The sequence below is a fragment of the Mobula birostris genome, chromosome 18 (assembly GCF_030028105.1).
Source record: "Mobula birostris isolate sMobBir1 chromosome 18, sMobBir1.hap1, whole genome shotgun sequence".
NCBI lineage: Eukaryota > Metazoa > Chordata > Chondrichthyes > Myliobatiformes > Myliobatidae > Mobula > Mobula birostris.
The window spans coordinates 56781112-56804608 of record NC_092387.1 but is presented as its reverse complement, the minus strand read 5'-3'; the positions used below and the strand labels follow the sequence as shown (position 1 = coordinate 56804608).

Sequence of the window (23497 nt, the reverse complement as noted above, 5' to 3'; positions counted from 1 at the left end):
TCAGGGACCTGTGTTGGACAGTGACGAAGTTACAATCAAAATGTTGCTTTGTCTTTTGTCATTAAATAAATGATTCACTTCATTTTCGAATTGTATAAATTTATTCTCCAAGAATTGCGAAAGTTGTTTAGGGCTGGCAGAGAATTAGTCCGATCACACTTCTACATGTGACCTGCAGCCAATCAGGCGCACAGGAGATGTCTATAAAAGGCATGCATTTAGTGTCTGCATCTCATTGTGCCAGCGTCTCGCAGAGCTGGCCGTTAGCTGCAAACCTGCAATTGCCAAGTCTTTGCCAGCAAGGTGGCTCTGTCTTGAAAGGGGAAAGGTAGGCATAAACTGATTGTGTATGGGTGACTGGTGTCCCGGTTCTGAAAAAATTCTCCGCTGAGTCCTGCCTGTTGTTTAAATGTTGCTCTGAGATTTGTCGCGTTTAGCAGAGCGCCAAGGGCACAGCTGCAGACGCAGAGACAAGTTATACAAATGACACTAACAAGATACTAATTTAATTGCACGCACATCAGGACTAGGTGTTTCTTGCTCTTATGCTCAATTACTACCACCTCCACGTTTTTGCGTCGCCTTGCTGAAACCGGACGATAAAATACAGCAGCGAGAATCACTGTGCAAAGACAAAATCAAATACAGTATTTGCAGAATTGCTCTTAGTTGCTAAAGCTCGTGGGATAATTCAAACAATAGCACTATTTGCATAGCGTCTTATCTATCTTTGCAAAATCGTTCCAAATCATTTACATAATATTATTTAAAAAAACACTGATGTTGGACCATACAAATAGCCTAAAGCTTGAGGAAAGGAGCATCTTAAAAGAACGCGAAGTTAATGGGGGGGGGGTGGTAAATCCGGGACGTTTCATTAAGGAGATTTGGGGATCTGGTAAAAGACGTGTTTCTTGATACTCGGTGTTTAGAAGCTCACTATTCTCGCACAGGTAACACGATGTGGAGCGTTGGCAGCCGAATGGTGGTCAGTCTCATGACCTTGTCAGTCACCGAGGTATTCACCGGGTTCGCGGTCTTCTCTGTGCTATTCCTGCTGATCCGCGCTTCTAGAAGGAAAGTTCCCAAGGGTCTGAAGCAACCGCCAGGTCCGCTGAGTGTGCCGGTCATTGGGCACACGCTGTCGCTGGGGGATAACCCTCACCTGGCTCTCACCTCCATGAGCGAGCAGTACGGAGACATTTTCCAGATTCGGATCGGTACCCGGCCAGTGCTGGTTCTCAGCGGGTTGGACACTTTAAAGCAAGCACTGATCAAGCAAGGGGACGACTTTTCTGGCCGGCCAGACCTCCACAGCTTCAAGTTTATCAGCGAGGGCAAAAGCTTGACTTTCAGCAGCGATTACAGCGAAGTTTGGAGACTGCGCCGAAAACTGGCGCAAAATGCGCTGCGCACCTTTTCAGCTGAAGAGTGTAAAAATTCCACCCACTCCTGCCTATTGGAGGAGCATGTCTGCAGCGAGGCGCAGTACCTGGTCGAGATCTTTACCGAACAGATGAAGACAAGAGGCAGCTTCGACCCAGCGAGATACCTCGTGGTGTCGGTAGCCAATGTAATTTGCGCTCTGTGCTTTGGCAAGCGATACAGCCACAACGATCAAGATCTCCTTAACATCGTCAACGTGAGCGATGAGTTCGTGAAAACTGTAGCCTCGGGCAACCCCGCCGATTTCATCCCAATCCTGAGATTCCTCCCGAACTATTCCATGGACAAGTTTATCGCCTTAAACAGAAGATTCATAACTTTCGTTGAGAACATTGTAAAGGAGCATTACCGCACTTTTGACAAGGTAAGACCATGTTAATGGTCATATTTTATAAATGTGAACTTACTCTTTGTGAAAAGCGTAATCGCAACTAACCCGTGCGTTTCCACCTATCTTTTTCTCCAGGATAACATTCGGGATATAACCGATTCTCTGATTGGACATTGCCAGGACAAAAAAGTGGACGAAAATGCTAATATTCAAATATCCGATGAAAAAATCGTTGGCATTGTGAATGACTTATTTGGAGCTGGTAAGAGCGGCACTTTTATCCCCAGCCAGGAAACTGCATCCATGGGGGTCAACTGTTCAGTTCTTGAAAGTGCTGAACTATATTTTTGGGATTTGAGGTGGGTTCTTGGGATTTGAGGACAGCAAAGATCTTGCCAATAAATAAATTGCTCACTGGATGTTCAAGATTGCAGTTTTGCTGAGTTTAGTTTCTCTCTTGTGTAGATAAGTTAATTTCATTTCAATGATACTCTTTCCTCAACCCTCTAAATCCAAAAGTGTATATTATGGGGTAATAACTCAAAATGCTGGAGGAACTCAACAGGCTAGGCAGCTACAATGGAAAAGAGTAAACAGTCACCATTTCCAGCTGATACCCTTCGTCAGGATCCAGCATCTGCATATTTTCTCTTGTTTGTATATTATGGGGTATGATTATGAACCCTCTTACACCACCTAAAGATTTCTGTAATGACTAACTAGAGAACCTATCATTTAAAAACCTTTGTTCTCTTTTCTGTTTTCAGGTTTCGACACCATTACTACTGCTCTCACCTGGTCTGTTATGTACCTGGTCTCTTATCCTGAAATTCAGAAGAAATTGCACAAGGAAATAGGTGTGTCTGAGAGGATTCAGTTTTATTCCTGGGGTGACATTTTTCATCCTGGTTTCAGCATCTGATACAATTGATCTTTATCCTCCTTTCAGATGAGAACATTGGGAAAGACAGAAGCCCAAGGATAGCAGACAAGCTGTTACTGCCCTACACTGAAGCTTTCATCATGGAGACCTTCCGACACTCATCCTTTCTACCATTTACCATTCCTCACTGGTAAGGCAGCTTCATGCATGAACTACAGTTTTGACCCATTGTATCTCTTCGAATAAGATATTCAATTAATGTTAGCTTGTTAGCTTCTCTCTACAGTCCTGAACTTACTTCCTTTGGAAGTGCACTCAATGGCCACTTTATTAGGTATACCTATACACCTGCTGGTTAATGTAAATATCGAATCAGCCAATGTGTGGCAGCATCTCATAACATTTTTATTTATAGAGATACAGCATGTAATAGACCCTTCTGGCATCGAACTGCTCTACCTAGAAATCCCCTGATTTAACCCTAGTCTAATTACGGGACAATTAACAATGACCAATTAACCTAGCAACTGGTAGTCTTTGGAATGTGGGAGGAAATTGGAGCACCTGGACAAAAGCAATGAAGTCCCAGAGAGAATGTACACAATTCCAAATCTGGAATTGAACCCAGATCACTGGTACCACAATGTGTTGTGCTAACTACTATGCTACCATGCAGACATGGTCGAAAGGTTCAGTTGTTGTTCGGACCAAATATCAGAATGGGGAAGAAATGTGATCTATGTGACTTTGATCATGTTGGTGCCAGACAGGGTAGTTTGAGTATCTCAGAAAATGCTGATCTCCTGGGATTTTCACACACAACAGTCTCTGGAGTTTACAGAGAATTGTACAAGAAACAAAAAAGATCTAGTAAGTGGCAGTTCTCTGGGTGAAGGTGCCTTGTTAATGAGAGAGGTCAGAGGAGAATGGCCAGACTGGTTCACGCTGACAGGGAGATGGCAGTAGTTCAAATAGCCATGTGGTGCACAGCAGCATTGTGCAGAAGAGCATCTCTGAACATACAACTTGTCATACCATGAAGCAGATGGGCTACAGCAGAAGAAGATCACAAACATACAGAAATACCTCCTGTGCAAAATCAAGGGACCACTGACTGTATATGTTTAATTCCTTTTTAAAAATCACTGTTGAATGTGTTTCCAAATGAATTCTAGTAACTCAGGCCTGAAACAAAATTAATCAAAAATGTATTACAGAGGAGATGCAGAAAGGTGACTTGGTTATAGACAATAGACAATAGGTGCAGGAGTAGGCCATTCGGCCCTTCAAGCCAGCACTGCCATTCACTGTGATCATGGCTGATCATCCACAATCAGTATCCAGTTCCTGCCTTATCCCCATAACCTTTGATTCTGCTATCTTTAAGAGCTCTATCCATCTCTTTCTTGAAAGCATCCAGAGACTTGGCCTCCACAGCCTTCTGGGGCACAGCATTCCATATATCCACCACTCTCTGGGTGAAAAAGTTTTTCCTCAACTCTGTTCTAGATGGCCTACCCCTTATTCTTAAACTGTGGCCTCTGTTTCTGGACTCACCCATCAGCGGGAACATGCTTCCTGCCTCCAGCGTGTCCAATCTCTTAATATTCTTGTATGTTTCAATAAGATCCCCTCTCAGCCTTCTAAATTCCAGCGTATACAAGCCCAGTCACTCCAATCTTTCGACATATGACAGTCCCGCCATCCTGGGAATTAACCTTGTGAACCTGCACTGCACTCCCTCAAAAGCAAGAATGTCCTTCCTCAAATTTGGAGACCAAAACTGCACACAGTACTCTAGGTATGGTCTCACCAGGGCCCCATACAGCTGCAGAAGGACCTCTTTGCTCTTATACTCAATTCCCCTTGTTATGAAGGTCAGCATGCCATTAGCTTTCTTCACTGCCTGCTGTACTTGCATGCTTGCTTTCAGTGACTGATGTACAAGAACACCTAGATCTCGTTGTACTTCCCCTTTTCCTAACTTGACTCCATTTAGATAATAATCTGCCTTCCTGTTCTTACCACCAAAGTGGATAACCTCACATTTATCCACATTAAACTGCATCTGCCCACTCACCCAGCCTGTCCAAGTCACCCTGCATTCTCATAACATCCTCCTCACATTTCACACTGCCACCCAGCTTTGTGTCATCAGCAAATTTGCTAATGTTACTTTTAATTCCCTCATCTAAATCATTAGTATATATTGTAAATAGCTGCGGTCCCAGCACTGAACCCTGCGGTACCCCACTGGTCATCGCCTGCCATTCCGAAAGGGACCCGTTAATCGCTACTCTTTGTTTTCTGTCAGCCAGCCAATTTTCAATCCACATCAGTACTCTGCCCCCAATACCATGTGCCCTAATTTTGCCCACTAATCTCCTATGTGGGACTTTATCAAAGGCTTTCTGAAAGTCCAGGTGCACTACATCCACTGGCTCTCCCTTGTCCATTTTCATAGTTACATCCTCAAAAAATTCCAGAAGATTAGTCAAGCACGATTTCCCCTTCGTAAATCCATGCTGACTCGGACCGATCCTGTTACTGCTATCCAGATATGTCGTAATTTCATCATTTATAATTGACTCCAGCATCTTTCCCACCACCGACGTCAAGCTAACCGGTCTATAATTCCGTGTTTTCTCTCTTCCTCCCTTCTTGAAGAGAGGGACAACATTAGCCACCCTCCAATCCACAGGAACTGATCCTGAATCTATAAAACTTTGGAAAATGATTACCAATGCGTCCACGATTTCTAAAGCCACCTCAAGTACCCTGGGATGCAGACCATCAGGTCCCGGGGACTTATCAGCCTTCAAGTCCAACAGTCTATCCAACACCATTTCCTGCCTAATATAAATTTCCTTCAGTTCATCCATTACCTTAGGTCCTTTGGCCACTATTATATCTGGGAGATTGTTTGTGTCTTCCCTAGTGAAGACAAATCCAAAGTACCTGTTCAACTCGTCTGCCATTTCCTTGTTCCCCATAATAAATTCACCCGTTTCTGTCGTCAAGGGCCCAATTTTGGTCTTAACTATTTTTTTCCTTTTCACATACCTAAAGAAGCTTTTACTATCCTCCCTAAATTCTTGGCTAGTTTACCTTTGTACCTCATTTTTTCTCCGTGTATTGCCTTTTTAGTTACCTTCTGTTGCTCTTTAAAAGTTTCCCAATCCTCCGGCTTCCCACTTCTCTTTGCTATGTTATACTTCTTCTCTTTTATTTTTATACTGTCCATTACTTCCCTTGTCAGCCACGGCCTCCCCTTACTCCCCTTAGGATCTTTCTTCCTCTTTGGAATGAACTGATCCTGCACCTTCCGCATTATTCCCAGAAACACCTGCCATTGCTGTTCCACTGTCATCCCTGCTAGGGTATTGTTCCATTGAACATTGGCCAGCTCCTCCCTCATAGCACCATAGTTCCTTTTGTTCAACTGTAATACTGACACTTCCGAGTTTCCCTTCTCCCTCTCAAATTGTAGATTAAAACTTGGTTGCATGTGTTTGGAAGATTCCTGTCATTGAGACTTTTAACATCTGTAACACACCATCCCACCAACAACTCCACTCCCCACTCCCAACCCCCACCCCATCTCCTTATACATACAGTCTGGAACTTCCCTTGACAATCCCCAGGCTACCATTTCAGTCTTCCATCTTTCGGATGAGCTGGTAAATTGTGGTGCAGCTTATCCTCTCAAAGTTAAGCACTGGAGTTCTTCCTGGCATTCTGATCGATATTTATTACTTAAACTGTAGCATTGAAATTGTTACATTTCAACAATTGGGAAACCATTGCCAAGGACAGGAAACTCTGGCAAGCCATCATCCGAGAAGGAACAGCAACTTTCGAAGCCAACAGATGTGAAGAATTAGAAGAAAAGAGAAGAAAATGGAAAGAGAGGCAGCAACAACCAAAGCCTGATCTGCCATCTGGAACTACCTGTCCTGAGTGCAGAAGAACTTTCAAAGCCAAGATTGGACTCATAAGTCACTTGAGAGCCCATAAGTAGATCAACAGAACGAAGACCAACATCCTCGACCTCGAGGGATAGCCACAATGATGACAACGAGCATTGAAACAAATATCATGATCATGTGCCTCACTGCAATTGTAGGACCTTCTTGTGTGCGTATTCATGTTACATGTTCCAGTAAGTGACTACTCCATTCGTGTGGTGGCAGTGCTGTCTCTATTTTCTATTCTTTATGGGTTATTACTTCGATATAATAAAATCCTTGTTTTAGGAATAGGACTAGTTTTGCTGTCTTATAGGAGGGGAGAGTTGCTGCTATAACTTCATTGGTAATTCTCCCTTAACTATATGTCTGGGGATTGTTAGATATTTATGTGCTAATGGATTAATATATTTCCAAGATATAAGTAAAGTTGTGGTAACAGCTTTCAGTAACTGCAATGATAGTTGGTAATCAGATCCATAGGTTTGCATAATGAGCGAGAGTGCTATCACTGTAATGAGTCACTCCATGTAGGTACACAGTGCAAAGATTTCTTTTCACTGATCTTTGCTGTGCCACTGGGGTCTGAATCAGAGTCTGACAGGGAGTGGTGATTTCCAATAACTTGCTGATGCATCTCCCAGATACCCACGCCACTCACTCTTTCTGCAGCCTGCAGCACCTTGTTTTAAACATTAATTTATGCCAGAGGCTATAGTTCTTCCACTATTTAAAGAGTGAAAAATAAATCAATGTCAGGTTGAATTCTAACAATCATCATCTCCAGTTACTTTATGCAAGAAAATGTGCAAGCTAGTTAGGAGGACCTCTTTTTGAATCTGCTTCTGTGACAGCCCAAAGCCACCATCCATAATTCCCAGATGTGTGAGAAGGCTTGACTTTCTATTGCCTATGATAATAGATAATGACTGCGCTCAGGATGATGTCTCATATGGCTTTCAATAGTACCCTCACTGACTTTCACAATGTAGCATATTAACCAAAGAAAAATTAGATGTATTGAGTTCTGAGCAGTACTATATCAAATTCATTTTCCATTTCAGCACAACGAAAGATACATCATTAAACGGATATTTCGTCCCTACAAACACGTGTGTTTTTGTGAACCAGTGGCAAGTGAATCATGATTTGTAAGTAGATTTTGGCTGCTTTAGTATGTTCTCACATCTTTTTTCAGAATATTTTAAAGTCCAGTGTGAGACTGCAGAAAGGAGTTGGAAACCCCAGTTTGTTGAGATTGGTATTTGAACAGCAGTAATTGGATACTTTTTTCATTCCAAATTGGAGTTACGTTTGTTGCCTTACTTAATTTAGTTGGATGCGGTCTTTATCCAACGTGGTTTGTGAAATTCATCAGAAAAGCAGTGCTGAAGTGAATCTGAGTTCAATAGAGCTTTCGTATGTTAATATGATTAGTTGTTTTAAATTTACTCTTATTGGAAATCTATATTGTAAGTCCTTTTCCCTGTAACAGTTATCCTTCACTTGAATAAAATAAGGGGAAGTAAAAGGCTATTATATTAAGCATACAATGGGAAATGGCAAGATAAGATTCTTGTTAAAATTCCTGGTTAATATGATGATCAGATAATTTGAAAAGCATCTTCCTTTTGCATGATGTTCATAAGCCCATGCCAGCTTGTATTTCTGTCCTCCCAAATACTTGTGTAAATAGTCTTACCCATAAAATGGAAAAATAAACAAAATCCTCTCTCTTAGGCTAGGAGTAGCTCTGGTGGGCACAAACAGTTTGATTTATATCCTATAACTTTATTAACAACTGCTTCCTGAGGATTTATAAAGTTCTGTAATGCTTTTGGACTGATGGAGTTATATTATTATAAGTGAAAACATTGTGCCCATTTGCAATAAATTTAATTAGTCATATTCCCAGAACTTACATATGGACACCAGATACAACCCACCATGGTATCATGTAACCCTTAAAGCTGAATGTTTATAGCCTATGCATATAACTCTGTATAGCTGTTCCAATTACTTTAATTTAGACCAATTACTCATTACTCATTCAAAGTTTTATTGATTGGAATGGAGCATAATACACAGTCTGTAGAAACTAATGTGTTTCTTGTGTATTACAGAAATTTCTGATAGAGGTGTTTTGTGTCATGTGTATGGTGCTATTTATGCCAACCGATTAATTATTAGCACCATGGGAATAAGACTGAGCAGCTCTTGTTGCTGCAAAACTATTAAAAAGTGCAAACACGAAAACTGTCATGAATCTGAGACTTTAATGCACAGTTCCATTGTGACTCCCCTTTCATTATCCATCCAACTTTTCACATTACCATACAGTGGCATGCAGAAGTCTGGGCACCCCTGGTCAAAATTTCTGTTACTGTGAATAGCTAAGCGAATAAAAGATGACCTGATTTCCAAAAGGCATAAAGTTAAAGATGACACATTTCTTTAATATTTTAAACAAGATTACTTTTTTCATTTCCATCTTTTACAGTTTCAAAATAACAAAAAAGGAAAAGGGCCTGAAGCAAAAGTTTGGGCACCCTGCATGGTCAGTACTTAGTAAAAAAAAAAAAAAAAAAAAATAGGAATCCATTAGTCTTGTGAGACCATGGATTTGCACCTTGGAAGGTTTCCAGGGTGCAGGCCTGGGCAAGGTTGTATGGAAGACCGGCAGCTGCCCATGCTGCAAGTCTTCCCTCTCCACGCCACCGATGTTGTCCAATGGAAGGGCGCAAGGGCCGATACAGCTTGGCACCGGTGTTGTCGCAGAGCAATGTGTGGTTAAGTGCCTAGTAACACCCCCTTTGGCAAGTATCACAGCTTGTAAATGCTTTCTGTAACCAGCTAAGAGTATTTCAATTCTTGTTTGGGGGATTTTCGCCCATTCTTCCTTGCAAAAGGCTTCTAGTTCTGTGAGATTCTTGGGCCGTCTTGCATGCACTGCTCTTTTTGAGGTCTATCCACAGATGTTTAGGTCAGGGGACTGTGAGGGCCATGGCAAAACACTCAGCTTGCGCCTCTTGAGGTAGTCCATTGTGGATTCTGAGGTGTGTTTAGGACCATTATCGTGTTGCAGAAGCCATCCTCTTTTCATCTTCAGCTTTTTTACAGATGGTATGATGTTTGCTTCCAGAATTTGCTGGTATTTAATTGAACTCATTCTTCCCTCTACCAGTGAAACGTTCCCCGTGCCACTGGCTGGAACACAAGCCCAAAGCATTATTGATCCATCCCTGTGCTTAATAGTTGGAGAGGTGTTCTTTTCATGAAATTCTGCACCCTTTTTTCTCCAAACATACCTTTGCTCATTGCGGCCAACAAGTTCTATTTTAACATCATCAGACCATAGGACTTGTTTCCAAAATGCATCAGGCTTGTTTAGATGTTCCTTTGCAAACTTCTGACGCTGAATTTTGTGGTGAGGACGTAGGAGAGGTTTTCTTCTGATGACTCTTCCATGAAGGTCATATTTGTGCAGGTGTCGCTGCACAGTAGAACAGTGCACCACCACTCCAGAGTCTGCTAAATCCTCCTGAAGGTCTTTTGCAGTCAAACGGAGGTTTTGATTTGCCTTTCTAGCAATCCTACCAGCAGTTCTCTCTGAAAGTTTTCTTGGTCTTCCAGACCTCAACTTGACCTCCACCATTTCTGTTAACTGTCATTTCTTAATTACATTACGAACTGAGGAAACGGCTACCTGAAAACACTTTGCTATCTTCTTATGGCCTTCTCCTGCTTTGTGGGCATCATTTAAATTTTCAGAGTGCTAGGCAGCTGCTTAGAGGAGCCCATGGCTGCTGATTGTTGGGACAAGGTTTGAGGAGTCAGGGTATTTATAAAGTTTTGAAATTTGCATCTCCTGGCCTTTCCTAACGATGACTGTGACAAGCCATAGCCCTAACAAGCTAATTAAGGTCTGAGACCTTGGTTAAAGTTATCTGACACCTCAAATCTCTTGGGGTGCCCAAACTTTTGCATGGTGCTCCTTTCCTTTTTTACTCTAAAATTGTACAAAACAAAAATAATACCCTAATCTTGCTTAAAATGTTGAAAAGAATGTTTCATCTTAAACTTTATGACTTTTGGAGATCAGTTCATCTTCTACTCAACTATTCACAGTAACAGATATTTTGACCAGGGGTGCCAAAACTTTTGCATGTCACTGTATATGCACACTGCCACCAGTGACTATCCACAAATCCTTGGCACCAACTTCAAAGAAACTAGCATGGTAATCACATGTAGAGATAATGACCTCTTCTTAATGTTATATGAGATACTCTTACGCCAATTTGTTTGCATTGGCTGCTTGGCAGCTGCTTGTTTTTATCCCTCGCTGTGTGGTTTGATATTGCATTAATGTTCCGGATGCATAATCACAGGCAATGTGAAAGTACTTCTTAATGGATTGGCATTGGTTCAGCAGAGTTTTACTGCAGTTACACACTGACTTAAGTTACTGAATGTGTGAAGAATCATTCTTACCCACACCCCCGAACATTCCTGTGGTATTAAAACCTCATCACCTTACTAAAAAGGTGATCAAAACAAGCACATTTCCCTAGGGGGTCTTTACGGCACCACATTTATTTATTTAAAAGTTGATTAAATACTAAAGGTGGAAGTAACGGATGACCTTTTAACAACAAAAAATGATTGTGAATTACAAGAATAACAAGCAGTAAATTGAATAATATTCTCAGGAAATTCCCAATTCATTTGTTATTACAGCTTGGCAATCAAGACAATCCAATGAAATTTTATAAACATACTGTAAATGGTGCTTTAAAGGAGATCGGGAAGCAGAGTCCAGTTTCATTAAAAGGGCTGTAGGAAGCTGATTGCCAGTGACTTTAAAACAGTGAATTTAAACAAATGTAACACACACAAAATGTCAGATGAACTCAGCAGGTCAGGCATCATCTATGGAAAGGAACAAAGAGTCAATATTTAGGGCCAAGACCCTTCATCGCGATCTAAAAGAAAGAAGGAAGAAGTTAGAATAAGGTTGGGGTGGAGAAGGAGTATAGCATCTGAAAAATCTATAGTGCTTAGAATTTAAACAAGTGTTGGTTTAGGTGAAGGATTAGAAAATTAATCAGGTTCCTTCAATGTAAACTGAACAGCAAGTAGTCATTGAAAATGAGTCCATATGTTGTGGGAACATTTCAATGATGGGGCAAGTGAAGTTGCTCTTTTGTTCAAGAGCCTGATGGCTGAGGGGTAATAGCTGTTCATGAACCTGGTGCTCTGAGTCCTGAGGCTTCTGTACCTTCCTCCAAATGGCAGCAGCAAGAAGAGAGCAGAACCTGGGAGGTGGAGGTCCCTGATGATGGATGCTTCTTTTCTGCAACAATGCCAGGTATCAAGTGTGGGCCAGGTGCTTTTCATGGGTTGACCCTCCTGAAGGCTACTTGCACATCAGCCTCAGAGACTGAAATCAAAGGATCATCAGGGGCTGTGGGAGTTTGTGATGGTTCCTCCATGATTTGATGGTCAAAGTGAACATAGAAAGCATTGAGCGTATCTGGAAGCAAAACCCTTTTGCCTCCTATGTCACCTGATTTTACTTTATAAGAGGTGATAGCATTCAAGCCCTGCCACAATTATCAAGCATCCTTCATTGATTAAAATTTAGGTTGCAATTGCCACTTCACCTGTGAGATGGCTTTCTGGAGATCATATTTGGATCCCTTGTTACTTTCTTGGTTACCAGAATTAAATGTCTCTGAACTGGCCCTCAGCAGATTGCAGATTTCATGGTTCATCCAGGACTTCTGTTTGGAGAAGTCTCTGAATAATTTTATGGAACACACTCAGCTACAGCTGTTTCAATAAAGTCTGTAACAACTATGGTGTATTCATTCAGATCCATAGATGAGTCCTTGAACATGGCCCAGTCCACCAACTCAAAGCAATCCCGCTACTACTCCTCTGACTCCTGTGACCACGTCTTAGTTGTCTTAATCTCTGGAGCTTTGCTCTTTAGCCTCTGTCTGTATGCAGGTAGGAGAAAGACAACCAAATAATCAGATTTACCAAAATGTGGTTTGGGCATAGAATGGTAGGCATTCCTTATTGTAGTACAGGTCGACCTTCACTAATCCGGCACCACTGGGACCTGAGGAGTGCCGGATTAGTGAAAATGCCGAATTACAGGAGGATCACATTAAGCAATAGCTAACCTTCACTAATCCGGCACCGAGGGCCGGATTTAGTGGGGCCGGGACCCCTGCCGACACCGTAAAATGCTGCTGTACCAAGCAAAAAAAGGCAAGAACAAGAGCAAAGGTCGTATTGGTCTAAATATCAAAGCCGTGGACCGAGACCTTAGTTTAGTACAATACATAGGCCTTAACTTACAGGACTCAAGAGGGAGGACAGAAAGTAATGCAGATTCTTAGTTTGAAGGACAGCATCTAAAGCACTCAAAATTGACCTAGGCCTAGTTGGCTTAGACTGTTGGAGACATAGTTTTAGCTTGGGTCTCAAAAGTATCAAATTGATCACTCAAGCTTGCTATGTATCCCCGTAGTGATCTCATCAAATCCACAGCATTACACAGGTCTAAATTTACAGCTTGCAATGCAACACTTGCACTTTAAAAGCAGTGAAGAATGCAATGCCACAATTTGCTCAGAAAAGCTATCTCAAGCTTGTCCATTTTTTTGTATAGTGACCTTGCTTCATTTCTAGTTGCCACATTCTGATTAATGTCATCTGCAACGCTCTTTAACAAATCTTGAATATTGGCCAAATTTCCGCACAATGCCTGTGTGGCTTCTGCATGTGCAGCCCATCTAGCATTAGAGAGAGACCTCAGAGTTTCAATGTGCTTGTTCGCATTAGGCTGAAGTCTTGCGGTTGCCATCTTCCACCTAGAAGTTGACTTGGAGCGGAAGTTGAACACATTCTGCATGAAGCTGAAAAAATCAGCTGTTTCAACACAACAGTTGACACTGTTGATTCCAACAAGATTCAATGTGTATGCTGCACATGGAACCCACTCAGCAAGTTTATTGATTTCCTTGATGCGGGATTGTAAGCCTTTGTATGCACCGGACATATTTGCAGCATTGTCATAGCACTGCCCCCTGCAGTTACTTATGTCAATATTCATCTCTCCTAAAACTGAGCGCAGACTCACATAAAGCCTCCCCTCTGTGGGTAGAAATCGTAAGAATCACTCCTGAATGTTTCCATCAGTTGACATATAACGTAAAATGAATGTGAGCTGATCTACATGTGCAACATCTGTGATTGAATTGATGCTAATAGAAAAGTATTTGGCCATCTTGACTTCACTGAGGATCTCTGACAGAACTCGATCGCTCATGAGCTCAATAAATTCCTCACGTGTTTTAGGTGAAACATATGAAGGGGTGCCTGATCCTGTATTTTCAAATTTCTGTATGTGCGCCTTCAAAAACGGGTCAAACTCACTTATTACCTCTAGAATGCCCATGTAGCTGCCGTTATCAGGCCTGCCAAATATGTCACTGGAGCCTCATATAGCCAGTCCCCTCTCGACCGAAAACTTCACAACCGCCACCACTCTTCTCAATAGGTCGGTCCAGTAGACACACTCTGACTCGAACTGTTTTTGCAGTTCTGTATCTATTCTTCCGCTGTCAGATGCTAGTGTAACGTAGGTCAGTATCGTTTTCCTGTGGTGTTTGCTATTTTCATGCTCTCCTATGTGCTCAGCAGCACGTTTCTAGTCGCTAAAGCCAGTTTCGAAGATGGGCTGACAGTTACCATCACTGAAAAAAAAACAAAACACACAGCCAGTGGAAGGGGAATATAAGAGCCATTGCCTTGATACGTACTCACCATTTACGAGCTTGCGTTTGAAGTGAAATTTGGAGAAAAACCGTCTCTGCTGTTCGTATATTTATTCCGAAACTTTGATATCCACATACTTATTCTGGCAGGACTCCAGCCCTTTATTAGCCCAGTATGCTCGGACTAAATCATCTAACGTTTCCTTTCCCCAGCGAGCAGGATCAGTGCTGTAAGGACCCTCAGTAGCGGTAACGTTAACATTAATGGCGGCTCAACTTGGTTGTTTGGAGGCCTCTGTGGTCAGGAATCCCAAAGTCATGCTGTCTGCTTCTTCAATGTTAGCTGCTGACTGTGGCAAGGACGGTGGTCCTGTGCTAACGCTGGTGCTAGCGCTAGCTGTTGAACAAGTCTCCGTTTGTCCACCGGTCTCAGACTGTGACAAGAGTGATGGTACTGCTGCCTCATCGAGAACAGGTTTAAAAAATTCTGTCAATTTCAATGTCTTTTTTAATGTTCCTTTCTCACAGTCCTCTTTTTCTTTCTTTTTTCTTTTTTGTGCTCCATTCTCATATTTTTTTTATCCGCCATGATGATAGCTACCTATTTTGGGTCCCTCTGCAGCTCTGGCCCCTGGGCTGCAGCCCAGCCTAGCCCTGCCTAAAGTCCGGCCCTGTGGCACCATTGGGACCTGAGGAGTGCTGGATTAGTGAAAATGCCAAATTACAGAAGGATCACATTAAGCATAATCAGTGCCGGATTATCGAAGGAACCGGATTACTGGTAGTCGGATTAGTGAAGGTCGACCTGTATAACAATACTCTAAAGCAGGGGTGGCCAACCTTTTACATTCCATGCGTCAGTTGTTTCACTCACAAGTTCAGATGCGCTATACAACTCTTGTGCCCCCATTCAATTCTTGTAAAATAGGTTAATATAGAACTCGTGCATGAAAAAATTGACACATGGAATGTAAAAGGTTGGCCACCCCTGCTCTAAAGTGTTGGGGCCTCTGGTGCTACAGATCATATGCTTATGGTAACTGGGCAGGGGTTCCTTCAAAGTAGCTTGCTTGAAGTGTGATTTGAATTGCATTGGGATGGACTGTTTCTTGTTTGGAGATGGCATCATGCAGTATCTCAACGCTTGATTATAGTTGGCCACTGGTAGTATATAAACTGTGGTCATTATGGAGAACTCCCTAGGTAAATAGAATGGATGGCAATAGATCGTTAGGCGTTCAAAGGTCGGGGGAACATGAGTTCGACAAAACTGCCACATTGGAGTATTACCAAGAGTTTATCATGAAATACACATCTCCACCTTTTGCCTTTTCTGGATCAGCACTTTGGTCCGTCCTGTGAATTGAGAAGCCTTCAGGCCTGATTGCTGAAACTGGAGTGCTAGGAGTAAGCCAAGATTGATTACATATAGAACACAACAGTTACTCATTTCCCTCTGATAAAGGAACCTTGCTCTTAGGTCCTCAGTTTTGTTCTCCAGTGACTGCACATTTGCTAACAAGATGCTGGGTAGAGTGGATCTCATTTCACTGTGTTTCAGCCTGGCTTGGAGTATCACCCCTCCTGCCTTGCTTCCAGCTATGGCAATGAACCTTCATCAGAACACATATCAATACCAATGACAAAGGTGAGGTCCTGCAGGCAGATTTTAGGGATTAAGAAGCAGGATCTCAAACGTAGTAATCTCTGGATTATTCGCTGGGCCAATGTGCCAGTGACGATCATCAGAGTAATAATATGGTTGCTAAAATTTAAAGGTTGGTAGATTCTCATTATTCCTTATTCTCATCATAAGGTGCTCAGGAAGAAAACTGGGAGGTAAATAAGGAGAGGAATTGGCTATTGGTTAGGGAGAATATTGTTGAGCTGAAAGGAAAGAATATCCTTGAGTGATAAGGACAGAATCTATCAATTTATAATGAGAAATAATTACTCACTTGGGGCTGTTTTTCTGACTACCAGGTAGTAAGAGAGGATGTTCAAGAGAAAATGTACAAAAGCCTTAAGAGTAGTGATAACGAGAGACCAACTCTCCATATAAACAGGAATAATAGTAACTTAAGAGAAAATACTAGTTGGGTGGAGGGGAAGAAGTGAGGAATTTTTGAATTATGTTCAGAAGAACTTTCTTGATCAAGGAATATTGCAATGCTAAAATTGGCTGTTGGAAATTGGCCAGGCCAAGTAAGAATGAGGGAACATTTAGGAAAAGTGATCACAACATTTTACAGTGTATAAGAACATATGAACATAAGAAATAGGAGCAGGAGTCAGCCATCTGGTCCGTCATGACTGCTCCGACATTCAATAAGATCACGGCTGATCTGACCATGGACTCATCTCCACTTACTGGTCTTTTCCCCATAACCCTTAATTCCCCTACTATGTAAAAATCTATCTAACATCTATCTTCAGTATAATATTTATAGAAGAGGACATAGACCTTTTCAATTTTAAAATAGTTAATTTAAGAATAGGTCATTCCAATGGGGTGAGAATAGATCTGGACGAGGTAAAACAGTATAAAAATTTGGCAACAGAATTATAATTGAACAATTTTGACCTATAAGATAGAATTTTTTCTCTGATGGACTGGACATGTTCCCATTAGGTGCTGAAAAATTAAATCTAATTCTCAGCGGATGAGAGGGAACACCAGACAGCAAAACAGAATGGAGGAGAGCTTGTGACAGAGAGCAGAACATTAACAACAATGAGAACTGGACTGAATTCAGAGGGGAAATTAAAAGGAAAGAGATAGAGAGAAAGAGAGAATTTGAGAGAAGTCTGAACAAAAGTAATCCAAAGTATTCACTCATGTGAACAATAAAAGAATTGTGAGTGGAAAAGTGCAGTTCATTTGAGACTACAAAGGAAATCATGGAGGCAGAGAGCAATGCAGAGCTAAGGTACAGAATGAGTGCCTTACATGAACAAAGGAAAATGTAATTGATATTCTGGATGGAATAAAAATAAACTGCTGGTAGAATAGCTATCTGTATTTAGTGAATAAATCAACCTATGTGGATGGGATGCATCTTTTACTATTGATGGAAGGAAGATATACAGAAGCCTGCCTATAATCTTCCTAATATCTATAGATTCATGGGTTATGCGTTAGAACTGGAAAATTGCAATGTAATGCCCTTGATCAGAAAATGGTACAAGGAAACTACAGATCACTCCTTTTAACTTTGGTGGTAGGGAAGTTCCAGAAACAACAATTGGTGACTGAATTAGCAGTTACTTGGATAGAAGGTTAAAAATACAAGCATGTGTTGTAATGTAGATGGAAAGTTGACTAAGTAACAGGAAAGAGAGGGTAATAGTGAAAGATGGGTTTTCAGGCTGAAGAGGAGTTTATAGTGGATTCCCCAGGGGTCAGTACTGGAACCACTGTTTTTTAATTGAAATTTAAAGGTAGATAAATGACTTTGACTTGAGTATACAAGGCACAATTCCGAACTTGCATATGATAAAAAAGATTTGGAGGTGTTGTGAACTGTGAGAAGGAGAGGAAGAGATTTCAATACAAACAGAGTTGTGGAATGGGTGAATTGATGACAGATGAATTTTAATACTAGGAACTATTAAGTGTTTTGGTAGGAAAAATGGGAAATGGTACAATTCTAAAAGGGATACAGGAACAGAGAGTTCTCTGGGTATATATGGATAGTCCATTGAAAATAACAAGGCAGATTGAAAACATGATTAAAAGGCAAATGGGATCCTGGCTTTTATAAAAAGAGGCATACAGTACAAGATTAAAAGAGTCATGATGAATATGTATAAAAGAGGGATTCAGCTATCACTTAAGTATTAAATCCAGTTCTGGACGCTATGCTTTAGGTAAGACGTGAAGGATCTGGAAAGGGTGTAAATGAGATTTACCAAAATGTTTCCATTAAACTTCATTATGAGGAGATACTGTAGAAACAGGGGTTGCACTCATTTGAACACAGGAGATTGTGAAGGGATCTGATGGAGGTATTTGAATAGCTGAAGTGTATAGAAGGTATACAGAAATTGATTGTTCCCACTGGCAGAGTAGTCAAGAGTATGTCGCATGGAATGAAGTTGAGTGGCAATCGAACCAAAGTAAAAGGAGAAGAGTGAAAATACAGGGTAAGTGACTAGGGTCTGGAATATACAACCAGAGGTAATGTGAGGGGACAGTCAATTTTAGTATTCTGCTAGATAAGAAATGAATAAATTTGCAGGGGTATGGGGAGAGGGTGAGGAAGTTTGATGAAGTGATTGCTCAAGTAGATTGGGCAAACAGCCAACTGCAACCATTCTATGACTGTGGTACAGACTGAAGTCTCCTTGCTTCTTTTTAACAGTTAGTTAACAAATTCTGTATACCATTATTTTAAATATCCTTATGCACAAACTGGCAAGGCATATTATTTGTAACTTTACAGGGATCTACAGAGTTCTTAACGTAAAAGCTGTCATACATGGGATTCTTATATTTGCTAAGGTATCTAGATCAAAGTTGTTTCATTCAGTTTATTTACATTTGGTGAAACATCTAATAGTAGTGCAAAATGTTAAATAAACTGACTTTTTTTTATATCAGGCTGAAAAAATATGGAACTTTAATCTTGGAGAGCAGTCATATGTACTAATCTCTTCCACCAGATCCTGTGCAGATAGAGCTCCCTGTGCAGATAGAGCTCCCTCTGCAGATGCAGTAGCAATAGATACTTAACCCTTACACATCTGTGACAGACCTTACATTTATTTATCAGTTTACTTCATTATCCTAAAATGAAGTTTGCAAGAAGAATTGGATTAACAACATGACAGATAGGCCCAGTGTTTTAGCAGGACAGGAATAAGAGAATGAAAGGATCAAATTAGGTGAAGAGCAATAGTGTTTTTCGCAGAGGTATTTAAATATTAGAGATACTGCCTTTGGTATAATTGGGTGAAATGTATAAGAGCAACCATTTCTATATAGTACATTCAATGCATAACCCAAAGATAGAGTTAGTTACAATAGGTGTGTAAGATGCACAAATACTGGGGAACTCAGCAGGCCAGGCAACATTTATGGAAAAGAGTAAGCAGTCGATGTTTCAGGCCAAGACCCTTCATCATATTGGCCCGAAATGCAGGGGTGCAGTGCTAGCCGGAGCATGTCCACCACATCTTTAAGAAAAAAGCCGAAATAAACAAGTTAATTAATTAGGTGCCACCGAGGGTGATTTGAGTATCTCAGAAACTGCTGATCTCCTGGGATTTTTAAAAATAGGAAGTTATAATATATCATTAGCAAACCTGACCTGAAAGACTGTGTAAAATCTGGCTGCCATATCCTAAAAAACGATATAGAGGCAATAGAGAGGATGAAGAGAAGATTTAAAAGAATTTTATACATATAAGGAAAAGCTAAACAGATAGGTCTCCTTTCTTTCTGAGGGGTGATCCATGTGCAGCCTTTAAACTTGCACAATGTTTTCATTGGGTGGTTGCAGAGAAAATGTTTCCATCTGTTGTAAGAAATATAACTTGAGATGTCAAGTTAAGATAGCTACCAAGAAATCCAAAATTCAGAAGAACAATTTTGCCCAAAATGTGATCAGATTATAGCACTGGCTACCACAGGGGTGACTGAAGCAAAAGAAGAAATTATGGGGTGAGACTTCAGTGGTGGAAAAGTACTGGCATGGACTTGTGACTCTGAATCATCTGTTTCTGTAGTGTTTATCCCAGATATTAATGTTATGTATAGGCCAACTGTAAACCATTATAAAATTATGGGAAATAAGTACTTCTTGATGTTTAAAAAAAAGGACAGGTCATAGTTTAAAACAAAGGCTTTTACAGTATTTAAAGATCTCCAACCTCAGAACTAAAGTATTGCTTTCCCTTCTGAACAATGTTGAGCATTCGATAACAATACTTGGTTCTAGTTCTGATTGTTAAGCACTCTTCATTCTCTTGCTGTTAAAAGAGGCTTGAGGTCTTTCCAGTGTTTGATGTGAAAAAGTTGAAATGATTAATTTTCATATTGGTTTTTGCTTAAGTTGTAACACATCTTATTTTGTACTATTCCATATTTCAGAACCCTTTGGAAAGACCCATTTGAGTTCCACCCAGAGCGGTTTCTAAATCCTGATGGAAAAAGTATCAATAAAGTGGAATGTGAAAAAGTTCTACTGTTTGGCATGGGCAAAAGGAGATGCATTGGAGAGCCTATTGGCCGCACAGAGGTCTTCTTGTTTCTCACCACTCTTATCCAACATTTGAGATTTGAGAAAAGGCCTGGGCAGGACATTGATATGACACCACAATATGGACTGACAATGAAACCCAAGAGATGTGAAGTACAAGCTGTGCAACGTTCCTCTACCAAGGCAGTGCCTTAATTCTGTACGAATTAAGAAAAGGAGGACAGGATTCAATTTTTGTATATTACAGATATATACCTACGGTATGAGGGAATAGTTAAACCTTAAATTGTATGTTTTCTCATGTTTATTGAAATATGCTGCTGTTGTGCCACTGTTGCCTTGTATTTAAAATACCAATGAAGAATTAGCCTACTGTATAAGCAGAAATGAAAAAAATACGAAAATGAAGTTTGTGAAGCTGTATTCAAAATCAACACATTTAAGAAAGTACTTGTATTTTTTAATATGAAATATTTTGCTACAGAAATCATGTATTAAGGAAAACATATGAAACTGCTTCTTTATACTGTATAAAGGGATTTGATGTTTATACATTTAATCTCTGATCAAATTGAATAATTTGCTACAGAGGTAAATGACTGTGCTTATATAATATGTTATCTTCCCGACATATAATGAATGTTTTACAGCCAACTGATTCTCATTGAAGTTTATCTGTTGACGTTTTGTCGGGTAAATGTGAAAGACTGCTGATAAAAAGGGTCAGTAACGAAGGAAAATGCACAGCAGGTCTGCTGGCATCTGAAAAGCATCAGATGATTATAGCACAGGTAGTTCAGTGTAAGAAGAATCTAGTTAGTACCACCCTACGACCCTCCTATTTTTTCAGAGAATTAAATAACTTCCTTTTGAACGCTATAACTCAACTGGCTTCCACTACCATCCCCAGCTGTGCATTCTAGATTTAGTTACTCATCATCTAAAATGATTATTTCTCATGTCATCTTAGGGTCTTTTATTAATCACCTTCCTAATGTGGCCAAACTTCTTGACACACCTGCCCCATCAAAGAGAGCAATTTCTCAATGTCTGCAACTTTATTGATGTTAAACCTTTGTTATATATAAACAGCCTCAATCTAACATCTCTGGGAGTATATATTTTTCTGCACCCTCACCAAAGACTTCACGTCTGTCCTTAACATGGCACCTAGATCTTGACATAATGCTTCAGTTGTGGCCAAACCAATGTGTTATGTAGGTTCATCATGTCTTTCTTGATCTTATATTCTATGTTTCTTTATAGAAATGCAAGAACCTCATTTAATTAACCATTTTCTGAACATACTTTTACACATCCAATGAACTACGCATACATAACCAGATCTCTTTTTTCCCATTCCCTTTTTAATTGTTTGGCCACAAGTATATTGACTGTATATATTGCATCGCAGTCATGCAGGGAGTGAATGTGCAAAGTGTAGGTGGACAGCAGGTGAACAGAGTTTAGTATTGTTTAGTCTTCCTTAGTGGAGATTCTAGCAGCATCTTCTATTGAGGAAGAATGATATGATGTTTTTATCTAGCACTTCAGTCATCCCTTCTGCCTTCAGGAGGTCATACAACCGTACTGGCCCTTCTGGTTCTTCCTACCAAAATGTCATATTTAATAATTGCATTTCATCTGCCACCTATTCAGTTTACTAATCTGTTTGTATCTCCTTGAAATCTGTTACTATCCTCTCATTTCACTCTACTACAAAGTTCTGTGTCATCTGCAAGTCTGGCAATTGTACTCAATGCAGTCATCCAGGCCATTAATTTTAGAATAAAGGGCAAGGCTAGAGAGGTTAGGAATCATGATGGATGAGGGATATTGAGGCTGTGGTCTGGGGAGAGGATATCTATGAGTGGTATAGGCAACTGAGACCAAGAGAATCCCTTGGGAAGTAAAAGGGATATAGGAGTACAGTTAAGAAAATGTGAGATAGCTGAGAATTCCTAGATATTCTATGGGTATGCTAAAAGCTAAAGGGTAACTAAGAAGTGAATAGGTCCTCAAAAGGGTCACTGTGGTCATCTACACGTGGAGCCAATGGGAGATGAGCGTGGTTTTAAATACTTTTTGTCCGTATTTACTGTAGAGGCCATGGGAACTGGAAAATTCTGGGAAGGGAATAGTAATGCCTTGAAACAGAACCATGTTACAAAAGAGGAGATGCTGGTAGCCTGGAAATGCATAAAGTTCTGGGGCCTGACCAGGTATATCCTAAGACCTTGTGGGAAACCAGAGAAGGATTTACTGACAAGAGATATTTGAAGCATCATTAGCCACAGGTAAGAAATACTGGAATACTGAAGGGTGCTAATTTGTCTTTATTTAAGAAGGGCTGCAAGGACAAGCCAGAAACTAGTCTAATATCAGTGATGAGAAATGTATTTGAGGGGATTCTGAGGGTCAGGATCTACCTATATTTTGAAAGGCCTTGAATAAATTTATGCTGGCTTCTTAACCAATTCACTCTTGTCCAGGTGACTGAAAATTCCGTGCCTGATTATTGTTTCTTATATGCCTCTTCCAGCAGTGACACTACCAGCTGTGCAGTCATTGCTATATCTTTATGTGGACAGTGGCATAATATTGCAAGTTTACACACTCTAAACACACCCCTGTATCTATAGGTGTTTGGAAGCTTGTACCAGAAGCTCTGCTCTTCCCACCCCCCCCCCCACTTCGCTCAGCAACTTTGGAAGCATTCTATCCATGTTTAATCAGTGGCATCTGTCATGAGATTTGTTATTATGTGGCAGCAGTACAAATATATAAAAGTATATATAAATAAGTTAAATTAAATAAGCAGTGCAAAAAGAGAAAAAAAAGTAGTAAGGTAGTGTTCATGGATTCAATGTCCA

At 40.6% G+C, this 23497-nt stretch overlaps 1 protein-coding gene across 1 annotated transcript; it reads left to right on the top strand.

Annotated features, from left to right (window-relative positions):
- The first annotated feature begins 236 nt into the window (after positions 1–236).
- On the top strand, positions 237–23101 carry cyp1a (cytochrome P450, family 1, subfamily A). The gene is made up of 7 exons (XM_072282737.1): positions 237–328; positions 954–1810; positions 1913–2039; positions 2545–2634; positions 2727–2850; positions 7693–7779; positions 20516–23101. Exons 2-7 carry the CDS (start codon positions 962–964, stop codon positions 20817–20819), a joined length of 1581 nt encoding a protein of 526 aa, XP_072138838.1. The 5' UTR covers positions 237–328; positions 954–961; the 3' UTR covers positions 20820–23101.
- Positions 23102–23497: the final 396 nt, after the last annotated feature.